The following is a 22,058-nucleotide window of genomic DNA, read 5'->3' on the forward strand; positions in this document are numbered from 1 at the left end:
GTGACATTACAGTTGGGTCTTAAAAAATGGCCCTTCCATGGAGTATTCAGGCAATATAGGAACTGACTTATTCTAGGGCTTGATCCCAAAAAAGAGAAGTGATTTCAGGAATACTTAAGAAAAGACACATTTCTTTCTTCTAACAAAGTATGTAGTAGCATTGCCAAACGTTTCCCTGTAAACAACCCAGTAAATAAATTACCAGGGCAGCTGCAGCCATCAATGCATTGTCCATGACACACTTCATTGATATTCAGGCTCTGGCAGGTTTTAGCACAAGGAGATATACATGCCTTATACTCCATGCCAACTGGACATCTTGGCTCTGAAATAATGAAAGAGAAATTAGAAGTGCAAATTCCTCAACAGTTCTTAAATAAATTTTCTTAATTACCAAAGGCTAAAACACAGAAACACCAAGAAAGTCATATATATGCGTGTGTGTGCATGTGTGTGTGTATATATATATATATATATATAATCCATACTTATGGATTTCTTTTTTAGACACAGAACACTCGGTTTTCAACTTGCTGCAACATCATCATATGTTAGGTTATCTAGTAAAAGTTCAGAATGGAAACCAACATTAGTCTCTGTAGAGCAAAATAAGATAATGGCAGTGCCTTCAAATGGGATACAAGCACTACAGAATAATAACAGGTAATGAAGAAGGAAAATAAGCTAACCCCTCTCCACAAGGAGTGACAGCTCAAGAAGAGTATGATCCCTACGCAGAGAGATGCCACCCTCTTGGTTGCTACCCCTTAAATGAGAGTGAGGAAGGGCAGATCTAGGCTCTATCTGCTTCCAGTCACTTGGGTGCACTGCTTCCTTCTGAGATCCCTGAGGTAGCCATACCTTCTCACTTGGTGCTCAACCATTGGTTCAGACTGTGACCCAGCGATTCCACTACAGACTCTAATAAACTAAACTTTATTAACTAAAACCAAGTGCATTAAGAAAAATTCAATGCAGGAAGAATTTTCACAACAATATCTAGGATATTTGGATAGGCAAGCACATTCTGTACCCTTGAACAACTCAGTTACCCTATTTATCTAGAAAATTACACTCATGTTTTGTGTTTCTAGAAAGAACTAGGAAAGAATTAAGTTGACAAAATTCTACTCTTTTTCTAAAGAATTCATAGCACAGGCTAACATGCATGCTTTATTGTAATGCAATGAAAATGACAACAATAACAGAGAGCAGAAGGCTGCAGCAAGACACTGCTTAAACGCAACAGCTGTAGGCACCAAAATAAAGGGGAAAAAAAGTCTGCTTACCTTCAAAACATCTCAAGTACACAGAGATCTTTAGCAAGATACCTTTACCTTCACTGCCAACCCTTAGATGAAGTCTGGGAAGGGGTGGATCCTGGCTCCATCCCTTCTGGTCACTGAGGTGCATTTCATGCACCTGAGCAGTAGGACGGCCCTGCCTTCCTACCACATGCTCAATCACTGTTTCAAGCCCCGATTTAGCATTTCTGCTACATATGGTATCTCTACAGCTGATATTTTTTAGGTGAGACTGTTATGTATGCACATACTATATAAACCATTTGTTTTATTTTAATGCGTAGACAAATCGCACAAGACTGCATGGGCTTTGAGTGGGAAGGACAGACTAGAGCTAGCCCTTTCCCAACCAATCCTCTGCTGATGGAGATGGAAAGGTAATGAAGGAACAGTCTTGTCCCCTATGGCACCACGGCTCAGGCACCAGCTTGCAGAATTGAAGTGTGCCCAGCACCACTATCCTTCTGTGCATGTCATGCTTCTAATGCATAAAATTATTATCTCCATCTAAGACAGTGTAATTGCACAGATGAAGAGACATATAAAATTAAGCTCCTGCTGTGGCAGCAGACATGGGTAGTATTTCTGACTTGGAAAAAAGTTTTGTGAAGTCAAGGATAAGAAATGAGTTCTGGGAACAGAGACATTCTCTCATGGCTTTAGCATGATTTACAGAGAGCCTTAGCTCAAGTGGGTACTCTGGCTTGCATCCTGAGCAGAGAGATTAGTTAGATCCTCTTTATATCCCAGTGATAAAGTAATAAATTACTTCAGGAATGAAGAGTCTTTGTTGTGGTGTACAATCCCTTTCATAAGTGTTTAGCAATATCTTCCAGTCCTAACTATAATCTGAAGGCAGTGTTTTCTTTAGTGGTGGTCACTGGCCAGAGAAGAAATTTGGCTTGTAGGGCTGTCAGTACAAAACATTCTGAATAACTACAAATACACTGAAATAATTGTTCTTCCTAGGTAACATAAGAAGTATAAAAAAAAAAAACATTGAAAACATATAAAATGATTTTTATTATTATTCATTTGTGTATATAAATATTTAACTTGGTACATGGGAACTGTTAAATCATGGCCTGAACCTCTGATTGATCACCTGAGGCAAGCACTGAGTCAGCCGTAGGAACACAGGTGAAGGCAATTCAGCTGTGTGACCAGAAGTGGTGGAGCCTGGCTCTGCCTCTCCTAGACCCCATTTAAGGTCTAACTGCCACTGGGGAAGAATTTTTTCTGGAGATCACTCCTCTTGGAGTTTGTCCTGTGAACCTACAACATGGGTGAGCACTTTCCATTTGTTTCTGATTATCCTTTTTCAGCTTTATAATCTGTAGATACCAATAAGACCACACCACTCTGTATATTTGTTGACTATACGCTGGGTTTAGTGGAAATGCTAAGTTGTGGCTTGAACTGGTGATTGAGAACCTGATAGGAAGGCAGGGCTAATCTAGGAGAGTTTAGGTGCATGCAATGCACCTTAGTGACTGGAAGGGGTGGAGCCAGGATCTACCCTTTCCCAGACTTCATTTAAGGTTTAGCAGTGGAGGTGAGAATATCTTTTCTAAAGATCTCTGTGTATTTAAGGGCCTTACAGGTCTCCTGAAGGTAAGCAGTTTCTTTCTCTTATTTCTGAGTAGATCTTCACTTACCGTGGCCTTGAACTTCATTGCTTTGCTGTCTTGTGCTACACTGAGGTTCTCTGGTAGAGCTATGTGCCTATATTCATTCTAGCATGTTAGTGGCAAAAATGACCTTTTCTCTATAAAATCATCTTAGTCAATCTAAGTACTTCCTTCTTTGCAAAATCTCAGCAGAGATGCAGTCAAGACCTCAGAAAGCTGAGTTAATAAATGCAACATTTCAAGATTCAATCTGGGTCCCTAACCTAGAAAAAAATTGTCTAAACAAGTCACCATCTTAATTCTGATGTTTTAAGTAAATCAAAGATTAAAAATAATTGTCTTTACTGAATAGTACGGAGTACCTTTCATGATGATACTGATAAAGTCACACATATGAACTGCATGTAAAATAGAACATTTTAGATGTTGTAGTTAATGTGATCAGATAAATCTTTAAGAAGCTTACGATCTTCTTTGTATGTGGTTCAAACAATCCTTACTTAAGGAAAACTTTTAGCAAAGGGATGCGTGATGAGGAGCTGGCATAGAGAGCAAGCAAAGGCACTTCAAATGAATTGAAGTGATAGGCACTTCACAGCTTAACCTGCCTGCTTTAAGTAACACCCTAAAAAAGCACCAGTTGCTCTTAGTTACAACACATAAATCTTCAAGACAGGCATGATTTCTGTAGGGATAAGTAGCTTGGGAACAATCCTGTCAACTTACTGCATGAGCTCTCTTGAGACCACCCATCCAAAATCACTCCTTCATGAGCACAGTTCCTTGCGTATTCAAGAAATGCTAAGCAGTGACAGTTCATGCCATAGGTACAGGAACAGATGTCTTTTTTACAGAGATGGATGTATGGCTCTGGATCCACTAGATGATGGCACCGTGCAAAGGTCAAAGATGTTCTTAGCAGCTCACAGGTTTCCATGACATTCTGCATGGTAAATGAGGAGCAAGGAGGCAAAGGGGACAAAATAATTTAATTACTGTAATCATAAAAATTAAAAAACAAAACTTTTTCCAAACACTTTGTCACCACTGTTGTTAAATAATAAGGTTACTATTTAACAAGAGGATGTTGTTAAATAAAATCACAGTCAATAGCTAATCATCACCACATCCATATATGTACAGAGATGATACATTAACACAGCAATGAATACAAATCAGTTACATGTAAGAGATGCTTCTTTGTGGAACATCTCTTCTGTCAGTTGATCAGACATCAAATGCAGGAAAGCAAGGAACTGCTTACTGTCCAGTGAAGAACCATGTGGTGTCTAGAGTACCAGGAAGAGATACACAACAAGGGAGAGGAACTTTTCAGTAAGATACTTCAGAAGAAAAATAAATTGATCATCTATCAGAAAATGGGGAACAGAGGAAGTTTCAGATTGAAAGATCAATTCTGACTGGGATCTGAGGAATTAAATTTGTTTTCTACTTCTGGTTTCATGTTTCTGTCACTCCTGCTGGTTTGTCCAATATAAGATAGGGCAGTCTAACTCACATAAATGGCAGGAAAATAACCCAAGGAGGAAAAGCAATTTTTTTCTGCTTTTCTGTCTATTACAAAAGGAAGGGTAGGTTAGGTTTTTAAGTTCATTGATTTGCAGTAATGATACACTACTCCTGAATGCCTAAACAAGTACTTGAGGTGAGAGTACATAAAAGTTGCTGTGCTACTATTGTGTTTATGACCCATCGCAAATGATTTTTAAAACCTGCTCCCTACTATTCACTCCCTATTATTCACTCTTGTCCAATAACATACCCAGTGATTGATCTGATTGTCAAGAAAACAAGTTATATGCTAGAAATTAACATGCAATTATAATTTTTTCTATTTAAAGGTTTTCTTGCTGTTCAATTTACTTCAGATATTGAACTCCATAAAAGGAATTATAGATGGAATTTTCCTGTCTTCTAGATATCTCAGCTATATACTGTGATGAATTAATGGACATATCTTACTCTGCAAATTATGTATATTTACAATCCTTTCCTTAAAACTTAATGATGAGGCTGAACTAGCAGACCTCCTTGTTCTTTAGTTAGCAGACAGTACACATATGAAGAGAACAGAGCACTTTCACCCACTGCTGTAGCATTCCTGCTTACATGAGCTGCTTTGCACAGGAAAAAAAATAACCCATGCTAAAATACTGCTTAGAAGACCGAGAACAATGAGAGTAAAACTACTATATATTATAGTATATACAGTTAAATCTGTTTACATTACTTCCTTTACATCTCCACCAGTTCCTAAGCGTTTTCTTAAATGGCTTGGCAGTGTCCATGCACTGGCAAGTCCTACTAGTCACAAGCTCACTGACTCTTTGTTCTCTACTCCCACCACACAGAATTGTAGGTGGTATTTCACACATTCTTATAATTTCTGCAGCACTATTGTCTGAAACATAACTTGTCTTTCACTCTCACCACTGCTGAAATGCACCAGTCACCTGCTCACTGTGCTAACATATATTGTTTGTTAGAACAGGAGGACAAAGGCTATGAAGGAGATGAAATGTTCCATAGAACCACAGCTGGGACAGCCAGCAGCTCCAGCAGACTTCTACATGGCCAAGTACAATTGGAATTTCTACCAGTAACCCAGCTGGGATCTGATTCTCTTGGTGCATACACCATTTCTGGCCACAGTAGGCAGCGCTGAGATCTCTGCTCTGCCAGCCCTGTCTTCTCCCAGCTGGAGAGCCACCTTCTTCCTAACTCACCAGTTCCTCGATCAAGTTTCATCTAGTCAGTCACCAATTCTGCAACTTGAGAGTAGACTCACAAAATGAAATTGAATGAGGCACAGCACAAAGTTCACCACCTCCAAATTCTCCTAAACTTAGTTATAAGACAATGCAATGCTTCAGGCTCCAGATAAGGAATCTAAAGCCATTTCCCTAAGGATGCTGGCTGAGTATCTGTGGTGCAAGGATAGAGAGAACTGCATCTTTGCAACATGTGGGGCAGGGAAAGAGACAAAAGCTGCAGCAGAGGCTGCAGGAAGGGAGGCAAAGTGGTAGAGAAGTTGTACATTTGAGATCAGAGCAAGCAAATAAAGCAAGCTATTCGAAAGCTCAGTATTTTTTAGCAAGCACTAATTTGTCTGGACTTTGTTAATAGCCAACATTAAATACCGTGAGCTCATGAACTCACAACAGAGAGAAGATAATTTCATCTAGCTAATATTCCTGTGGGCAAGCAAACTTTGTCGAAGAAAGGAACAATATTTAATGTGATCTGCTTTAAAAAAAAACAAACAAACAAACAAAAAAAACCCACCACATTAATTGCAGTCTACTCCTCAGGTTGGATTTCATCTTATATCTTCACCTTGACTAAGGGGTAGGATGCACTCTCAGCAAGCTTGCTGATGATTAGAAAAAAAACTGGAAGAAGTGGCTAACACAACAAGGTTTTGCTTTCATTCAGTGAGATCTGGACAGGCTAGAGAACTGATCAGAGAGGTCAGACTGTATGATGTTCAATGAAGAAAAGTATAGGGTCCTACACCTGGGGAGGAACCACATGCATCAGTATGAGTTAGGAGTTGTCCTACTGGAAAGGAGCTCTATGGAGAAGGGCATAGAGGCATCCTGAAGGACGGCAGATTGACCATGAGCCATCAGTGTGCCTCTGTAGCCAAGAAGATCAATGGTGTCCTGGGGTACATTAAGAAAAGCATGGCCAGCAGGTCAAGGGGTATTATCCTCCCACTTTACTCTGCCCTGGTAAGGACAAATCCAGAGGACTGTGTCCAGTTCTGGGCTCCCCAGTTCAAGAAAGACGGGGAACTACTGGAGTGAGTCCAGCGGAAGGCTATAAAGATTATTAGGGTTCTGGAGCATTTCCATTATGAGGAAAGTGAGAGACCTGGGTCTGTTCAGCCTGGAAAAGACTGATCTAGCAACTATCAGTGTGCATCTGCCTGGCCTGTTTATGGTTTACAAAATAAAAGAATCACAGAATTAGCTGAGCTGAGCTGCCCTGTGTTTCTTTAACTATTTAGAGCTAGTATCTGTACATGTAACTGAAGTCTTCCTCCTGGCAGGGGAAACAGCAGGGTGGCATGAAGTGTGCATAGCTACAGAGAAGATCATCTCTGTCAGAAAGCCTTACTTAAGCATCTCCCTGCTCTGGTGATGCACAGGGGTATCAACTGCAAGGCACACAAATGCTGTTTGCAGTGGTGGTGGCAACAGATGTTACACAACACTTTCCTACTCACATAATAATAGAAGGAGTTGCTCGCTTAACTCTAAAGGCATCTATTAAATGCACTTTTTCCTGAGTAATGTTGGAGTACCTTTGGCAACAACTCATACTTCAGGCTGAAATGAGTTGTTTGCTTATCTGTTTGGAGTTTGAGTTAGGTTTGGGATTTTTTTTTCCTCAAAGGGTGGAGGGGTGGCAGCATGTACTAGATTTTTAAAAATAATTCAGCCAGGTAGGATGCAAACTGCATTCAGTAACAAGGAAGCATAGCTGCATCCTGTGCCCAGACATAAGGAATGTTGGCAGTACCCACACCACAGCATGGCACGCTGCATCCCTGCCACCTTCAATGCATGCTTGACTGCTGCACCATATGCTTCCTAAGCATGCTCCTGCCAGACTAAACACTGATCCCCACACTTTGTGGTACTTATTTGCCATGTGGGAGCAAAAGCAGTGCTTTGCATAGCTATTGCAGATCACTCTGTACCTCCAAAATCCCAAACAGGCATCTCCTGTACCTGGCATCCTAACTACTTGCTGATGGAGGAATATGTCAGCTGTAGGACTCAAGAAATTAACATACTCAAGATATTCCCCTGCCAAAGAGGAGACAAGCTGTCTACAGGTAGGTGAGGTTGAAAGCTTGAATGTGGCACAAACCTCCTCTGCAATATCAGATGAAACGTTGCACATGCTGCTTGGAGTCTGCACTCTCTTGCACAACTTATTTTCACTGCGTAATGCCCAAGAGTTTGCAAAATCATAGCTGTTTCCCACAAGGGTCCCTGTGAACCAACAAGAGGAGAAACACATAGTTTTACAGGGGGTTGAATAACAAAGCATCATTATTGGCTATTATAATTGCCATAGGCTGATGAAAGCTGTTTTTAAAATCTGTAGCACTGAAAGAATTTCAATTCCAAATAACCTGACAGTATGAAAGCCACCTTCCTCAATCTGGACCTGCAGTGACAGATTTCTAATATCCATCCCTGTACAGCAGGGCAGACCAAAGCCTGCAGAAGGCAGCTCCCAGCATTTCCCACCTCTGTATGAATGTGCTGGAAGTTATTTACTGGTCAAACATACTCTGCAGAAACCTAGACAAATCTAGACATTTTCATGCTATTTTGAAGTTGTCACAGAACAGTGGAGATTAGAAAGGCAAATGAAACAAAGCTGCTCTCATGAACCAGTGGAAGTATTAGTATTCCTGATCACAGTTAACCTTCATTTTCTTGATTTCTGAAAGGAAATCTCATTTAAAAGAAACTTAACATACACCATAACTAATCTTGCTTTGGATCTTGCCCTGAATCAGGCTTCTCTGCAGTATTACAAACAGCTCTTGGCCCAGACATGGCTAGATTTGCACCTGCTTTGTTTAGGAGCCAATCTGAAGGCTCCAATCCGGGCATGTCTAAACTGCAGCCCACGCATTACATGCAGCCCAGATCAGCTCAACACTGCAGCTGGCACTCCCTGTTGTCCTATCATCATTACAGCAGCTTTGCCCCACCAACCAGGATGGAGGGAGGGTGCAGTGCAGTGCTGACAAATAATACAGTGCTAAGCTTAATTTGCAAGGAAATTTTGTCTGTATTCAAAGACTACAGTTTGAGAAGACATTATATACAGAAATATGTTGTCAAATTTATTGCATACCAAGGAATATTTTGTAAAGACAAAATAGCAGAACTGATAGTCTGTCACCTCAAAAAATATTTTTGAAAAATTAAAACTTAAATGGACTCTTTTATAAAAGCTAGTTAATGTGATAACAAATCTGATTGCAAAAAAAAATATCAAAATTGTTTTCTGATGGTGAGTTTGTTAAGCAGTGTATAGAAAGCATGACAGATCAAGTGTGTCCTGATAAAAAAACAGATTTTTCTAAAATCATCTTGTTGCTGCTTTTTATTCTCCACCCAAGGATGGGGTTAATCAAGAAAAAGAATGCTTCCTCACATTGCCTCCCAGGTTTTCGGCCTAGCTGACTGTGGGACTATTTCTGTTTTGATGAGTACCTGCTACAAAATAGCTAGTTTTCTAACTCTCTCTGTTCTGTGACTTTAACTGTGTTTCATGTGAGAATATTATTCTTGATGTTAACACATTCCCAAGACATCATGCTGAGAATATCTTGAAACATGAAAAAGGGTGAAATACTACCTAAATATAACATTCTTACACTTGTTGCATAGAATATTGTATTTATTTACAGTCATAATCAAAATTTAAATGAGTAATGTGCTGTACGCTAAGTACAAAAACAGTCTACTAAACACTAAGACCATTCCCAATTTAAAAGGTTGTCATTAGAACTACACAAAGAATGCTAAGGGTGGGTGTAATAAAGACAGCAAACTTGACTTTTTCTTTTAACCTAGATACTATGGACTCATAAACATAAAATAGGTTAGGCACTTAAAAAACAAACAAACAAAAAAAAAACAGCAAGAAGGAAACCCTTCAGTTTACCACAGATTGCAAAGATTGTCATGGTTTTATGATTTTTTTGTTATCAGTATTCCACATCATAACATCACGTAATGTGCAGGGATTTAAAGAGTTAATGCTACAGTTCTGTGGATTGTTGATATTTCTCAGAAGAGAAGAACTACAAATCCCACTAGATTTCACTGTTCCATTTCCATTTTCCATTTAGAGGGAAAACTGCTCACAAATCACAAGACTGTCCCTTTTTTCCTTTCTTTTACTGCAGTGTGTGCTTCCTAGCCATCACACCTTCAGCACTAGAGTAAGGCCTTTGGTTTTGGACACTCATTTTATTTATTAGCTTCAATGCTAATTAAATTGTATTTTATTATCTCTCATTATGCTATCATATTTACTAGACTAGTTTTTCTCCCTTAGCTTGTTACCGCTGTTTTGTTTTTAAGGCTCATCCCCCTACCTTTTCCCTATATCCCTTCCCTATCTCCTGGGGCGGGGGTCCGTGGGTCCTCCCTGTCTCTTTAGTCATGGAACCGGGCCAAACTGGCCCAAAACCATTTGACAGGATGAAAACTACTGTGATGAGTGGAAAGATATCAAATTAAATCATAACATTTTACAGCAAGTAAATAAATAGTGTCCAAAACACACAGAAATTCCCCTCGTCTTACCCACCATCTCAACATAGTTCAAATATAAATTAGTGAGATTCTGTCATTATCCACTTTTTAAAGAGCAAGTCACGTCAAATCAAACTAACCTTTTTTCTGAGCAACAGTGACCAGTATTAAATTAGAGGTATTTGTTTTTTATTTAAAATAAGGTAAAATTGTGTACTCATTTGTTTTTCAACATAAGCATTTTAATTTTGTTGCAGCTGTGACAAAAAGCAGGATATTCCAGGAACAGCTGAGATTATGGTTTAGATTCAGTCCATAGTGATTGAGACTTAAGCACAAATTTGGGATGTGATCATCTGGTGCCACAATTAATCCCTAGAAACAGGCCATTAAATCACGTGAGTTAATCTCTTAAGTTCCCTCCTGTACAGGAAATGATACATAACTCCTGCACTGGCTTTTAAAAAAAGTGAGCTACAATCTGTGAGAGGTAGAGAAACACTTCAGCAGCAGACCTCCTTTCACCACACTCATAGACAGTGGCTCTTACTTAGAGGACTATTAGTCCACAGACAGTTTGCCCTATCAGTTTAAATCAAAGCCATTTGAAGGTTAGAATATCTTGAGTCATTTGCTCAGCTCAAAAACCTGTTGTACTTCCAATTCTTTCAAGTATGGAGATCACAATCTTACTGTATTTAATATGAATACTTCTAATAGATAAGAACTTAGGACCCAAACTAACAGGGAAAACATGCCTAGATTTTAATAGGAAGCTATGGGTACACAGAATAGCCATATTCAATCTGCAGCCAACATTAAGTCAACCACTCTGTGCCTTCGGATCACTAAGACATTGTACCAAGCTCATATTCTGGGTTGTGCTGACCTTCACAACATCTAATCAGGCTAAGAGGTGAGCAAATAAAGACTGCAGTTGAAGAAAAGCATAAATGTTTTTATAATATACTCTGCTTAGATCTCCTTCTAAGGAGTATCACCCTTACTAGCTGCCTGAAAGTTAGCTTTGGCATTTTAAAGAGTGGCCTAAACAAATCCAAAGCTGATTTTACTTGAAGCACATCAGGAAGAGCGCACATGAACCACCCTGTCAGCAGAGCTGTCAAGGAAATACAATTTCTAACATAATTAATTCTAGATCAGATTACATTAAAGATCAGTTGTATCAGAGTAGAAAATGGTCAGAATTGCTGTAATACAGTAATTTTTCAGGTTAAAAGTACAGATCTGTGTGTCCATACATTTTACAGAAGTTAGGGTATTCATCATACAAGGGCTGTTTATGCTCTCATCACCTTCTCCACTGTTTTTCAGCTCTTCCAAGAAGCAACCCTGCCATGTACTTCACCATATCAGAAATCTAGAGCTGGGAAAGCACTCCTTTTCTAAGAGGGAGGATGTGTTCTCAAGAATGTTAAACAAATACAACATGAAAGGTGTGAACACAAGAAGCAGAAGGGCATATCCTATATTTGAACAGTGCTAGACAATACAGTCTCCTTTGCTGCTCTTGTCATTTGTAGTAGTCTCACTTCCTGTTATTGTCTCAAGATGTAAACTTCATATCTCAGCACATGGAAGTCACTAAGTCCAGCTGAGCAATTCTGTAAGATGAGTTTGTTTCTTATTACTGGCAGTGCTGAAGGGCTAATCAATCACTTTACAATACTTGAAAACAGTTTTATCTGTGCATTGAAGCCATGGTTATGAATCCTAGGCATCAGTAATACATATCCGCAGGGCAGTGTCAGGTTCTTCTCCATGTTGCTTTGTCTCTCTCATTTTCTATATAATTTATTCTTAAGACATACATTATCAATTTAACATAGTAATTAAACTTATTTTACTCTAAATATATTCAAGTGCATGCTAATACTTATCAAACACTCTGAAATACATTAAATCAAGGTGGTCCTTAGAAGTTATGTTCATGACTTTTCCAGAATACTTAATCTTCACTCGTACTGACAGGCTTCACGTAAAGGTGCAGAAAGCAACAAAAGCTATCTTGTCTCTCCCTCTTGCTAGGAGCTGCTGTGATATAAAGTGCACTTTTAATCACAGCAACACATCTCAGAAGAAAAAGGCAAGCACTTTATAGCAGCATCCTGTGCCTACTCCATGTATAAATCTGCCAGGAGCAATAATACCCTGGGTTTAAATATTCTGCTACTGAAACACTACCTATTTTTTTTCCACTTGTCTAACTGATTTTAAAAAGTTGAATCAGTGAGTATTTCTCATATCATTTTTGCTGGATTTTCTCATCAGTACCCCAGCACCACTGTATTACACATAATTTAGCTCAGAGCTTCATCTCTGTATTTCATCATTCAAGGTTTCTAAGCGTTAAATTCAGAGCATTGGGTTTTGCTCAGGAATGAGATTCTGTGGTTCTATGAGATTACATCATTTCCCTTTACAGGGAAGGGAAGATGAAATAACTTAGACAGCTTTTTATTTCATCAAAATGAGTATCTGACATGTTCATGGAAACATTTTTCTGGATCAGCAAAATTGTTGAGTCACCCATCAGGAAAAGTGCACAGAGTACAGTCTTACCTTCCTGAGTTCTGAAGTCATCTTCAGCAAATTTATTGAAGTTTCCACACAGCCCACAGGTCTTATTGTAGTACTTTTCTTGAAGGAATATCTGAATATTCCCACTGATATCAATCTTCACCACAAAGCCATAATCATTGCTGGATATTTTATAATAACCTGCCTCCTTCTCTATAAATATGCCATTGGAAGCAAAAGGTATGGAAACCCTGTGATGAAAAATAAGAATTTCTCAGAATGTGACACTAAGCATATTGTTATTTCCTGCTGGAATATTTGCTGTTCTAATAGTACTAGTACCTTTTGTCTTCCTGCATTACACTTCCACCCAACAAGAAATGAAGGTTGAAATATTCTCCGAGATACACAGAGAAACCAGTTTTCTCCCCATCCTTGTAGTTACCTGAAGAGATGTGATATAAGCAAATACTGTTAGTTCTGGGACCAAGGAGAGTAACTTGTAAGAATGTGTTAAAATGCTGGAATCGTACTCTCTATCATTCTCAAGAGCCTTGCAAGCAATTATAAGATTAAAAGGTAACGTGATATACAGAGGTAGTCCTGAGATAAAGGTAGGTATTGTCAACTCTGAGCTGCCCAGCCTCTAGCTGTGGACTCATGCTTTTCCCTTTACTGTCTCTAGTCAGTGAATTCTCCATCCCACCTTGCATACTAGAAGAATTCCCAAGAAAATGAATCAGTTATCTGCTCTGATCCCTGATCTTTCCCTTCCTAGTTTTCTCCCCAAAGCAACCAAAACACCTATAGCTCAACAGTAAGAAAAGGGAGTGGAATCTACTGAATTGAGGAAAGAACTAGGCCTGGATAACTTTTCTTGATAAGCCCTCTAACCATCTCAGTTGGTCTTTAAGAGCTTGATGCCAGTATTAGTTGTCCAACTGAGCAGAGCTACCTCACTCCCAGTTTTTCAAAAGCAAAGCATAGATATGGAGACAAAGTTATCATATTCCAAGACGGAATTGATTAGGAGAGCTGAGAGCTTCCTCTGCTTTTGTCCATTGCCTAGCTCTGACTTAATTGCAGTTACTTGCAGAGTGCAGCACCCATTCTAGACAGGAAGTCAGAGTGCTCTGAGGCAGCCAGTTCTGCCCAGACTGGGATGCTTTACTCAGCAACACAGATTGCATTTCACAGCCAGATATCCAAAACAAAAACAAATCCAAGTGCTTATGCTGAGAAAGGAAGCAAAAACAGATTATACTACGCTGATGTCCCTAATATAAAGACAAAAATCATGCTCAGAGGCTTTAAGATCTAACTAATCATGTAAAACACATCAGTGAATCCATACTCACATATACTAGTGAATTCTTCCATATAACAAGAAAACTGTACAGAGTTGCTTAGGCTGAGGAACAAAATGATTTATCAGACTGATGGGATGAATTTACTTTAATTTCCTTACAGTCAGCATAAGTTCATCTTAACCTACAACTAATAGAGAAGAGTTCTTAGCAAATATAAGAATACCTACCAAAAGAGTTCAGTGAAAATGCAACATAGTGTTTTGGTTCTCTTTTCATCTATTGCATGTTGTTAAGAATAACATTGCAAAGATTCATGCTACTTCAAAAACTTTTTGTTCTGCAATATGAGATTTTTCTTAATGTAGTGATTGAGTATACAAATAAATATCAGTTTTATAGTGGAATGTGGCTCCTATTTCTGTACTCAGCTTTAAAAATCACATTCCTCTAGGAAATTCAAAATCAAATCTCAACTGATTCTTCTAATGAAGGTAGGTCAGAAAAATCTTTCTTGTCAGCTTAGTGAGCTGTATTACTAAGGGATAATAGAAGCCAAAGTGACAAAATTTCCTAATTTCAGAAGAAAACTCAAATTTTTGTAATGCAGCGGTTTAGCCTATCTCACAAAGGGAAACATTATTTTCCTTCTAAGTGACAGAACTCAGCACAGGGTAATGTCACATGCCTATAATATTCTGCAAGGGTTACAATTTTATATCTTGCTCAGACTCACCCAAGAGTGTGAAGGAGTGTTTGTGACAGTCACCAGCAAGGAGGTAGCTGCAGTCCCCAGCAAAACTGTAGAAAGAACCATCAAAGGTTTTGATGTGATCTTTACCAAAAAGGCTGCAACGGGAAACTGATGACTCCTGAAGCAAAGAACCTGAGGATCCTGAATATCAAAACACAATATAACTTGCAAAGTAAAACAAACATTTCATAATTTAAGAATTTATCCTCTGTTTTTGTTGTTGTTGTTTGTTTGTTTTTTTAAATCCTGACTATAATCTGTCCTAGACCTTCTAGGTAGACTACATACCTGACATGACAGCCCATATGATTTTTTTATTACATACATCAGTGAAAAGTCTTTTTCTCTGCATTTCTACTAACCTAAACCTTGCATAGCTAATTTTAGTGCTTTAAAGAGTGCCATGCACTTGTATATTTGTGCCTCAATAGTAATAATGAAGCCTGTTAGTATGGGAACCCAGACTTCACTGATTATAGCCTTAGTGACCCTGCACAGTACTTGTTGATAGTTGAAGAGTCAGAAAGAACAACCTTACTGATTTCTCCAGTATCAGGAGAACATTGCCTGATCAAAGACTGCAGGATTAGATGTGCAAAAGAAGGGAGAATGTCTTGCAGAGGAAACAGTGAAAATACATTATATGACAGCTGCTCTGAAAGTAACGCCTCCTATCTTACTATGTTGGCCTGCAACATCAGAGGCAGATTGAACCTTCCCAACTGCAATCCATTAAATTTTGTGACCATGTGACAGACAGCAGCTGATGGGCAGTCTAACAAAATGGTATCTGAAAGGGAAGAGTGTATGAAGCAAAGATGTGGAATTAGATTCCTCCACAAGGAAAAAAACTGCACCCATTGATATTTATCAACATTTGCTCAACGTTTATGGAGACCAAACAGTGGACATCAGTGTGTGAAGAGGTGGGTGATGTGTTGCAGCAGTGGTGACAGTGATTTGAAAGAAAAGCCACATTTCAGACAGCCATAGTTTTTTTTTCTTCCTCCAAGCACAAAAAGGAAGGCTCTTATTTATTACTGGCAAAAATGCATGGCTAATGGTGGTGACTACATTGAAAAGTATAGCTGACAAATTAGCAAAAGAGATATTCCATATCATATGACATCATGCAGAATTTATGAAAGCTATGGGAAACCTCCGATCTTTCCTTTTGCTGCTCGAGGTCTAGGAGGGCATTGGTCAGTAGGTGGTGAGCATCACTTGTTATGTACATTTATATGTATATAGTCATAACCACAGCAGTTATTGTGCTCTTTGTATCTGTTGTAGTTTCTATGGCTATAAATAGGAAGAACTACTTTCAGAGCAACCTACATAGTTTCAAGGCATCAGGAAACAAACATGTTTTCCTACCTGTTGCAACGGTGACCAGCAGTAGCTCTGTCAGCACTGCCAAGAGGAGCATCTGTCAAAAATCAAGAGTCATTAGAATATTCTTAGTCTGGGGTGTGTAAGCTGTATTTTTTTTCTTTTCTTTTCTTTTTTTTTTTTTTTTGTAAGTTTATTTTTGAGGATCTACACCATTTCAGAAAGCTGCAATCTAATTTATGTAGACTTTCACAGTAACTCAGTTATCCATCCATGCCTCTTAGAAGAAAGTAATTAGGAGATAAACTTTTACTAGTTTCCATTTTCACTTATCATTTTCTTGCAGTGATAATTGCCACAAGAAATTCAGCCTAACATACACACATATTCTGTTTTACACAAGTTTGCGTGCATGATTTCAGCTTGCAGGTACACACTTCTTACTAATGTCTATTATGCAGGTCCAGCTCACAGTCACATAAGTAAAAGTGCAGCTTGCCTTATTTATAATAGAAAGGAAACCATGTTATAAACACCAGTCATAACAGTTCAAATGCCAATCTGACATAATTCTGCAAGATAGTTAAGAACTGGCAGCTCCATGGGAATGACTGCAAAATAATAGTAAACAATAAGCATTATTCTCAGATTACACACTTGCTGGTATGATACCATAAATCAGTCAATCAGGAAACCCACTAAGACTCAAACTGGAGCGTTAGAAAGCAGGCATTCTTTATTATCAGCACTACATGCATGGGGGTTGAGCTCCTCCTATCATAACATGCCTTGCACAAAAGATCTTCAGCTTACATACATTACCTGTATTACATATGCAGAGGTTTTCCCAGATGTATGTTATGTATTCAGTAACTGCTTCTAAGCAGAACCTCCTTGTTTTCTCAGTAGAAAGTCTCAGTAGAACTTCCTTATCTACTAGGTCCAGAGACACAGCTGTCTCAGTTATCTAAACCAATTACAGGGCTATCCATCAACAAATACTAGCAAGCTTACAATATAATTACAACTTTTATCAGGTATATTTTTAGTATGTGCTCTGCATAATTGTGACTGAATCCAATATCACATTAGGTTTTTAGCCCCTCAATTTTATAAATGAGGGAAAGATAGAATACAAGATACAAAACCTATCTTCAGTCCCCTTTCATGTCCCAGTCAGTTCTAAGCTGCCTGCTTGAAGTTTTCACCTGTGGAGCAGGCACTACTAACAAATTCAGATACAATCTGTAAGATCTGACAGTATATAGTCCTCTATAATTTTCATTTCTAGTTAAATTGGTAATAAATGTACCTTCTTCTACGTGGAACTCCTCTTGTGCATGAAAAAGAAGATCCTCCAGTTGCCACCTTTAGCTTACACCACCATTGTTCCCTCAACAGAGGGGACTGAAGTGACTCTGGGGTGAAATTTCTTGTTTTTGTACAAGCCAGGAACTCTTTATTCATTTAAAAGGAAAGATAAGACCAAACGTCACATCCGTCTGATTCTCAAGACAATAGTTTAAAAATTGCTATCGTGTAAATCGTGTAGCCTTAAATGCCAGAAAATTACAATGGGGGGAAGCAGTATTGAAAACTTGCATAATAGATAAGTCTTTGAAATATATTTTTCATACGTACATGTGACAAATCTCACAGGCTGAGCCAATAGCACACTTGTTTGAAGAACTTTTGTTAAGAAGAATAGGATGCTCTATGACTCAAAGACCATAGTGCCACATAGCATTTTTTCCAGTAAACAACTGCTTTAAAGGTAAAAAAAAAAAACAAAAACAAATGAACAACAACAACAAAAAAAAACCACCCAGCTTCTAATGAAATACTTTTGTTCTCTTATTAAAAAGAACATATGAAACAGATACAAATGTTGCATTCTTTTAGATCGACACATTCAGCCCTTGAATTTGCATGTATATATCCTGAAATACTGTAGTAAAAATCTTATCGTGCATATAATTGTTGACAGAGTTAAGCACAAGCTTTGTGGGCAAATATACTCTGAGCAAGAAGTGCAGGGCAAAAGATACCTTACTTTACTCTCAATGTCTCACGCTGAGTATTTTCCAATAGCTACTGGTAATAACAAAGGGATTAGCAGGCAACATGTTTCCCTGTAAATCACATCAGTTCCTTTCTTCAAACACAGATAAAGAAAGCAGAACAATAAAAACACACTTCTTGAGAGCCCTGGAACACGTAGGTGCCTTGTCAGTAATTCTGAAAATGATAATCCCTTGTTAGTCACAATGTTCAGTTCTTAAAAAAGTATAGCATAAAAAAGAATAACAGCAAAGCCAAGAACAAAAAAAAAAAAAAAGAGATACTTCATGCTATAATCATTCCTTCCTCCAAACAATTTTCCCTATTGTTTCTTCAGCCAACTAGACTGATTCTTGCAAAATAGCAATGAATTATTTAAATGTATTATTTAAATAAAAACTTAAGACAATTTAGATGATGAGTCTGCTAAGGTTGAAGAGTTAGAAGTCTTGTTAGCCATACTTTCCTCTTGTAAAAAACTTCATGACATTACTACGTTAAAATGCCATATAGCATCAGGCAGAAAAAAAAAAAAAAAAAAAAAGAAATACAGAAAAATTATGCCTTCCCACATGACCAACTACAGAAGATTTAGAAATTAATGCTTCCTGTAGAGATTTTTTCAGTCAGATGCTCCCACCTTTTTTCCAGTAGCAGTAAATTTTGCCCCAAACATACTCATGGCAATAATAACACAACGGAAAGCACAACGACAGCAGAGCAGCAAGACTGAGGATTCACTCAAATGCAACAGCCATGGGCACAGAAAAAAGGGAGAGAAACAGCTTACCTTTAGAAGGCCTCAGGTACGCAGTGATCTCCAGGGAAATACCATACCCTCACCTCCACTTCCGACCCTTACATGAGGTCTGGGAAGGGGTGGATCCTGGCTCCACCCCCTTCTGGTCACTCAGGTGCATTGCATGCACTCGGGCTCCGCCAGGTTGGCCCTGCCTTCCTACAAGGTACTCAATCACTGTTTCAAGCTGTGACTTAGCATTTCCACTACATTAATGCAAGGACACACCTAACAGCATTTGAGGAGGTCCCCATGGAACATCTAAGGAAGTGTCCCATGTGCACAGAAACTTGGCATCCACTGCAGTCATGGCTTAGAGATATTCTTCCACTTTGGGTTCCTAGTAATTCTTATTGTTTTGATAAAGTACCAGGAAAGGTTAATAAATCTTTCCCTGGTTTCTTCCTGAAATGCTCCTCTGCAAAAAAGGTAATAGGTAAGGAGAAAAAACCCACCTCATGCAATCCTATAAAAACAAAGTGTATTTTCATCTTGAATATTGTCCATGCTGTCAGCCAATATATCTTAAAAACAGTGGAATACTTAATTAAGTATAGAAAAACAAAAGATATAACATTGATTAGATGTAGGGATTAGCTTCTTGCAAAGAGTGGAAATTTTCAGCCTTAGAAAATCAGAGAGAAAGCAAATATGAGGAGCATCTGCTATATCACAAAGGACCCTGAGAAGGTAAGCAAGAAATTAGTATTCGTTGTTCCTTTCAGTGCAGAGGCTGTAAGCAGTCAATGAATGAAATTCTCAGGGATTTACCTTTAAATGGGCAAAAGGATCTACTTCTTCCACACAGCATATTATGAAGATCTTAGGACGCATCATTTTAGCAAAAAGGAGCCTCAGAAAGGACTGGACCACCACAAGCTATTGGATAAACAAGACACAGAGTTTGGCTTAACACACTGTGTGGTGGAAGCAGAAATCCCATCCTTTAATGTTTTCCTTCATTTCTTTCAACTATTCCTAAGCAACAGCGGTTAGCCACTAAAATCCTAACTTCTGGTCCAAAACAAGACAGTTTTCCTCATCCCAAACTGAGAGAAGGAATGTCTCTGTGGTTTTTGCACAACTGAGATCTACATTAATTGTTCCATTAGTGACCCAGCAGTGAAAATCAGAAAAAAATAACATCAACTAAGCCAAAAAAATGATTGAAATACTTCCAAAAATAAGTGACAGATCCTGAAAGTCCAGAGCAGGACAGAAATAACACAGGTTGCATGATTAGTAAAGTTCCTTCTGCATTGCCTCCTACCCTCTCCATGCTGATTTAAATTAAACCAACATAAGCAAATATTACCTGGAAAAGTCATAGCTCTGTCTTTAATCCCTTCCCTTTGGAGTATCTAGGCTAGCGTACTCCGAGGAAAAGTCTGAGCTAGACCAACTAAGTGTGCTAATATCAAAGCGGGGTATTGACTTTGGGATGACCATCACTAAAGTCAGTACAGGTGGTAAAACTTTCCCAGTGCAGAAAAGCACTTAATGAGACTTATACGGCATAGTTACTTAGTAACACATGTTAAGGACATAAGTAAATTTAGGGAAAATAAATTAATTACAATTTTTCAAGAGAAATAAGATCACTATAATGGCTGAAACAACAAATGAACCATGCATTAGCAGCACAGTACAATGCCAAAAGTAAGGAATTCTCAGCAGTCCTGGCTAGAAGTCTGCCAAGTAGCAGCAATGGTATATGCTTGCCCTTAGAGCAATCACAGTGAGAGGTTGCAAGTCACCTCTGCCAGCCTCATGCTATGCAGGGCTGTTTCATTAACATCAGAACACTACGAAAAAGCTAAAGCTTTGATCTGTCCTCTTGGCAGCTGCCCTAGCAGAACTGAATTTGTAGCACACAATAGAATAAAACAATTTTCAATAAGAAATAGCAGAATAGATGGTCTGAAATGACCAGAATTTTTGCTTGAAATAACAAGCACTGATATCTGTCAAGCATTGATATTACAGGGGCTTCAATGTACTTTTGGGCCAGTGATGCCCAGTTCCTTTGCCTGGCACAGTTTATGTTACACACATTGGGAAGTTCACAAGATAAAATAATGCATCATTAAAGATAACCCTTCTTTCTACTCCTTCTCTGGCAGCAAGCTCATAGGATTCCCAATTTTAGACTATAAGGCAAAGGAGAACATTGTAGATCCCAGCCAAAGGCATGGCACTGCATGGGGTTATCTTCTAGGTCACCTGCACATGAGGGTCCTTTGGTGATGCCATAAAGGTCTTCAGCTAGCTCCCAGACCACAAAACTTCATACGGCGGTGCTTTGTTTGGCTGCAGCCCCTTTTGTCATATCCAAAATGGGGACTTCCATGCCAAGATGCGTGCTTTAAGCCGAGGGATCTGCAGCACAGTGTGAAAGCGAAAGATCTCCCTGCTGTAAAGCAGCCTTATAAAGTCTCTAGGAATAATAATACTCTAGCTGTAGGACAGTAACTTCAGCTGGTGTCAGCTGGCACTCTTCACCCAAAATCAGTAGTACTGCAATAGCCTGTGCTAGTCAAAGAGACAAAAGCTTCGTAAATCTGCATGCATTACAGAGTCACCAGAAACTGAACAAAAGGTCAGGGGACAGATGATTTTTCTCCTGAACTGCAAACAATTTGCCCATCACATACATTAGATATCACTCAAGGACATGCATTTGATTGTACTTCTCAGACACAAACCCAGGTTATAGTGTTCCTGGAAGGGGGATGCTTCTACAACAGAGCAGCACTTCTTTCGAAAGGTTAGAAAATTGAGGAGCTGTTTCCATCTCTTTTGTTTATTAACATCTTAAACCTATACTTCTGGGTTGAAATTCCTTGCATATATGAAGTCAGCAATTTCCCCTCTAGCTCCTTAGGGATTATGATTTTCACATTCCTATTTTTTTGTCCCACAATTAGTCAAAACTTCAGCCTTATTGGTCTACACAATGTATTTACATGTAAAGGATTTTCTAAGCATGGGGCTCAATACATAAATATGA

The 22,058-nt window shown here is 38.7% G+C and overlaps 1 protein-coding gene across 4 annotated transcripts in view; it reads right to left on the reverse strand.

Moving 5' to 3' along the window:
- The window catches only part of VWF (von Willebrand factor), a 138,673-nt gene extending 121,071 nt beyond the window's left edge, over positions 1 to 17,602 (reverse strand). Inside the window, exons 1-8 of one of the 4 annotated variants that reach the window (XM_040700457.2) lie at positions 17,501 to 17,602; positions 16,234 to 16,285; positions 14,839 to 14,903; positions 13,138 to 13,240; positions 12,838 to 13,046; positions 7,838 to 7,962; positions 3,662 to 3,878; positions 203 to 325 (exon numbers count right to left, since the gene is read on the reverse strand). In XM_040700457.2, the coding sequence (XP_040556391.1) occupies positions 203 to 325; positions 3,662 to 3,878; positions 7,838 to 7,962; positions 12,838 to 13,046; positions 13,138 to 13,154 (691 nt within the window). In that variant the 5' untranslated portion in view covers positions 13,155 to 13,240; positions 14,839 to 14,903; positions 16,234 to 16,285; positions 17,501 to 17,602. Of the gene's footprint in view, positions 1 to 202; positions 326 to 3,661; positions 3,879 to 7,837; positions 7,963 to 12,837; positions 13,047 to 13,137; positions 13,241 to 14,838; positions 14,998 to 16,233; positions 16,286 to 17,010 lie in introns of all 4 variants that reach the window. The other 3 variants (NM_001318464.2, XM_046942139.1, XM_040700449.2) reach the window with 3 other exon arrangements.
- Between the last annotated feature and the right edge of the window lie 4,456 nt (positions 17,603 to 22,058).

Source organism: Gallus gallus, chromosome 1 (assembly GCF_016699485.2).
Source record: "Gallus gallus isolate bGalGal1 chromosome 1, bGalGal1.mat.broiler.GRCg7b, whole genome shotgun sequence".
Lineage (NCBI taxonomy): Eukaryota > Metazoa > Chordata > Aves > Galliformes > Phasianidae > Gallus > Gallus gallus.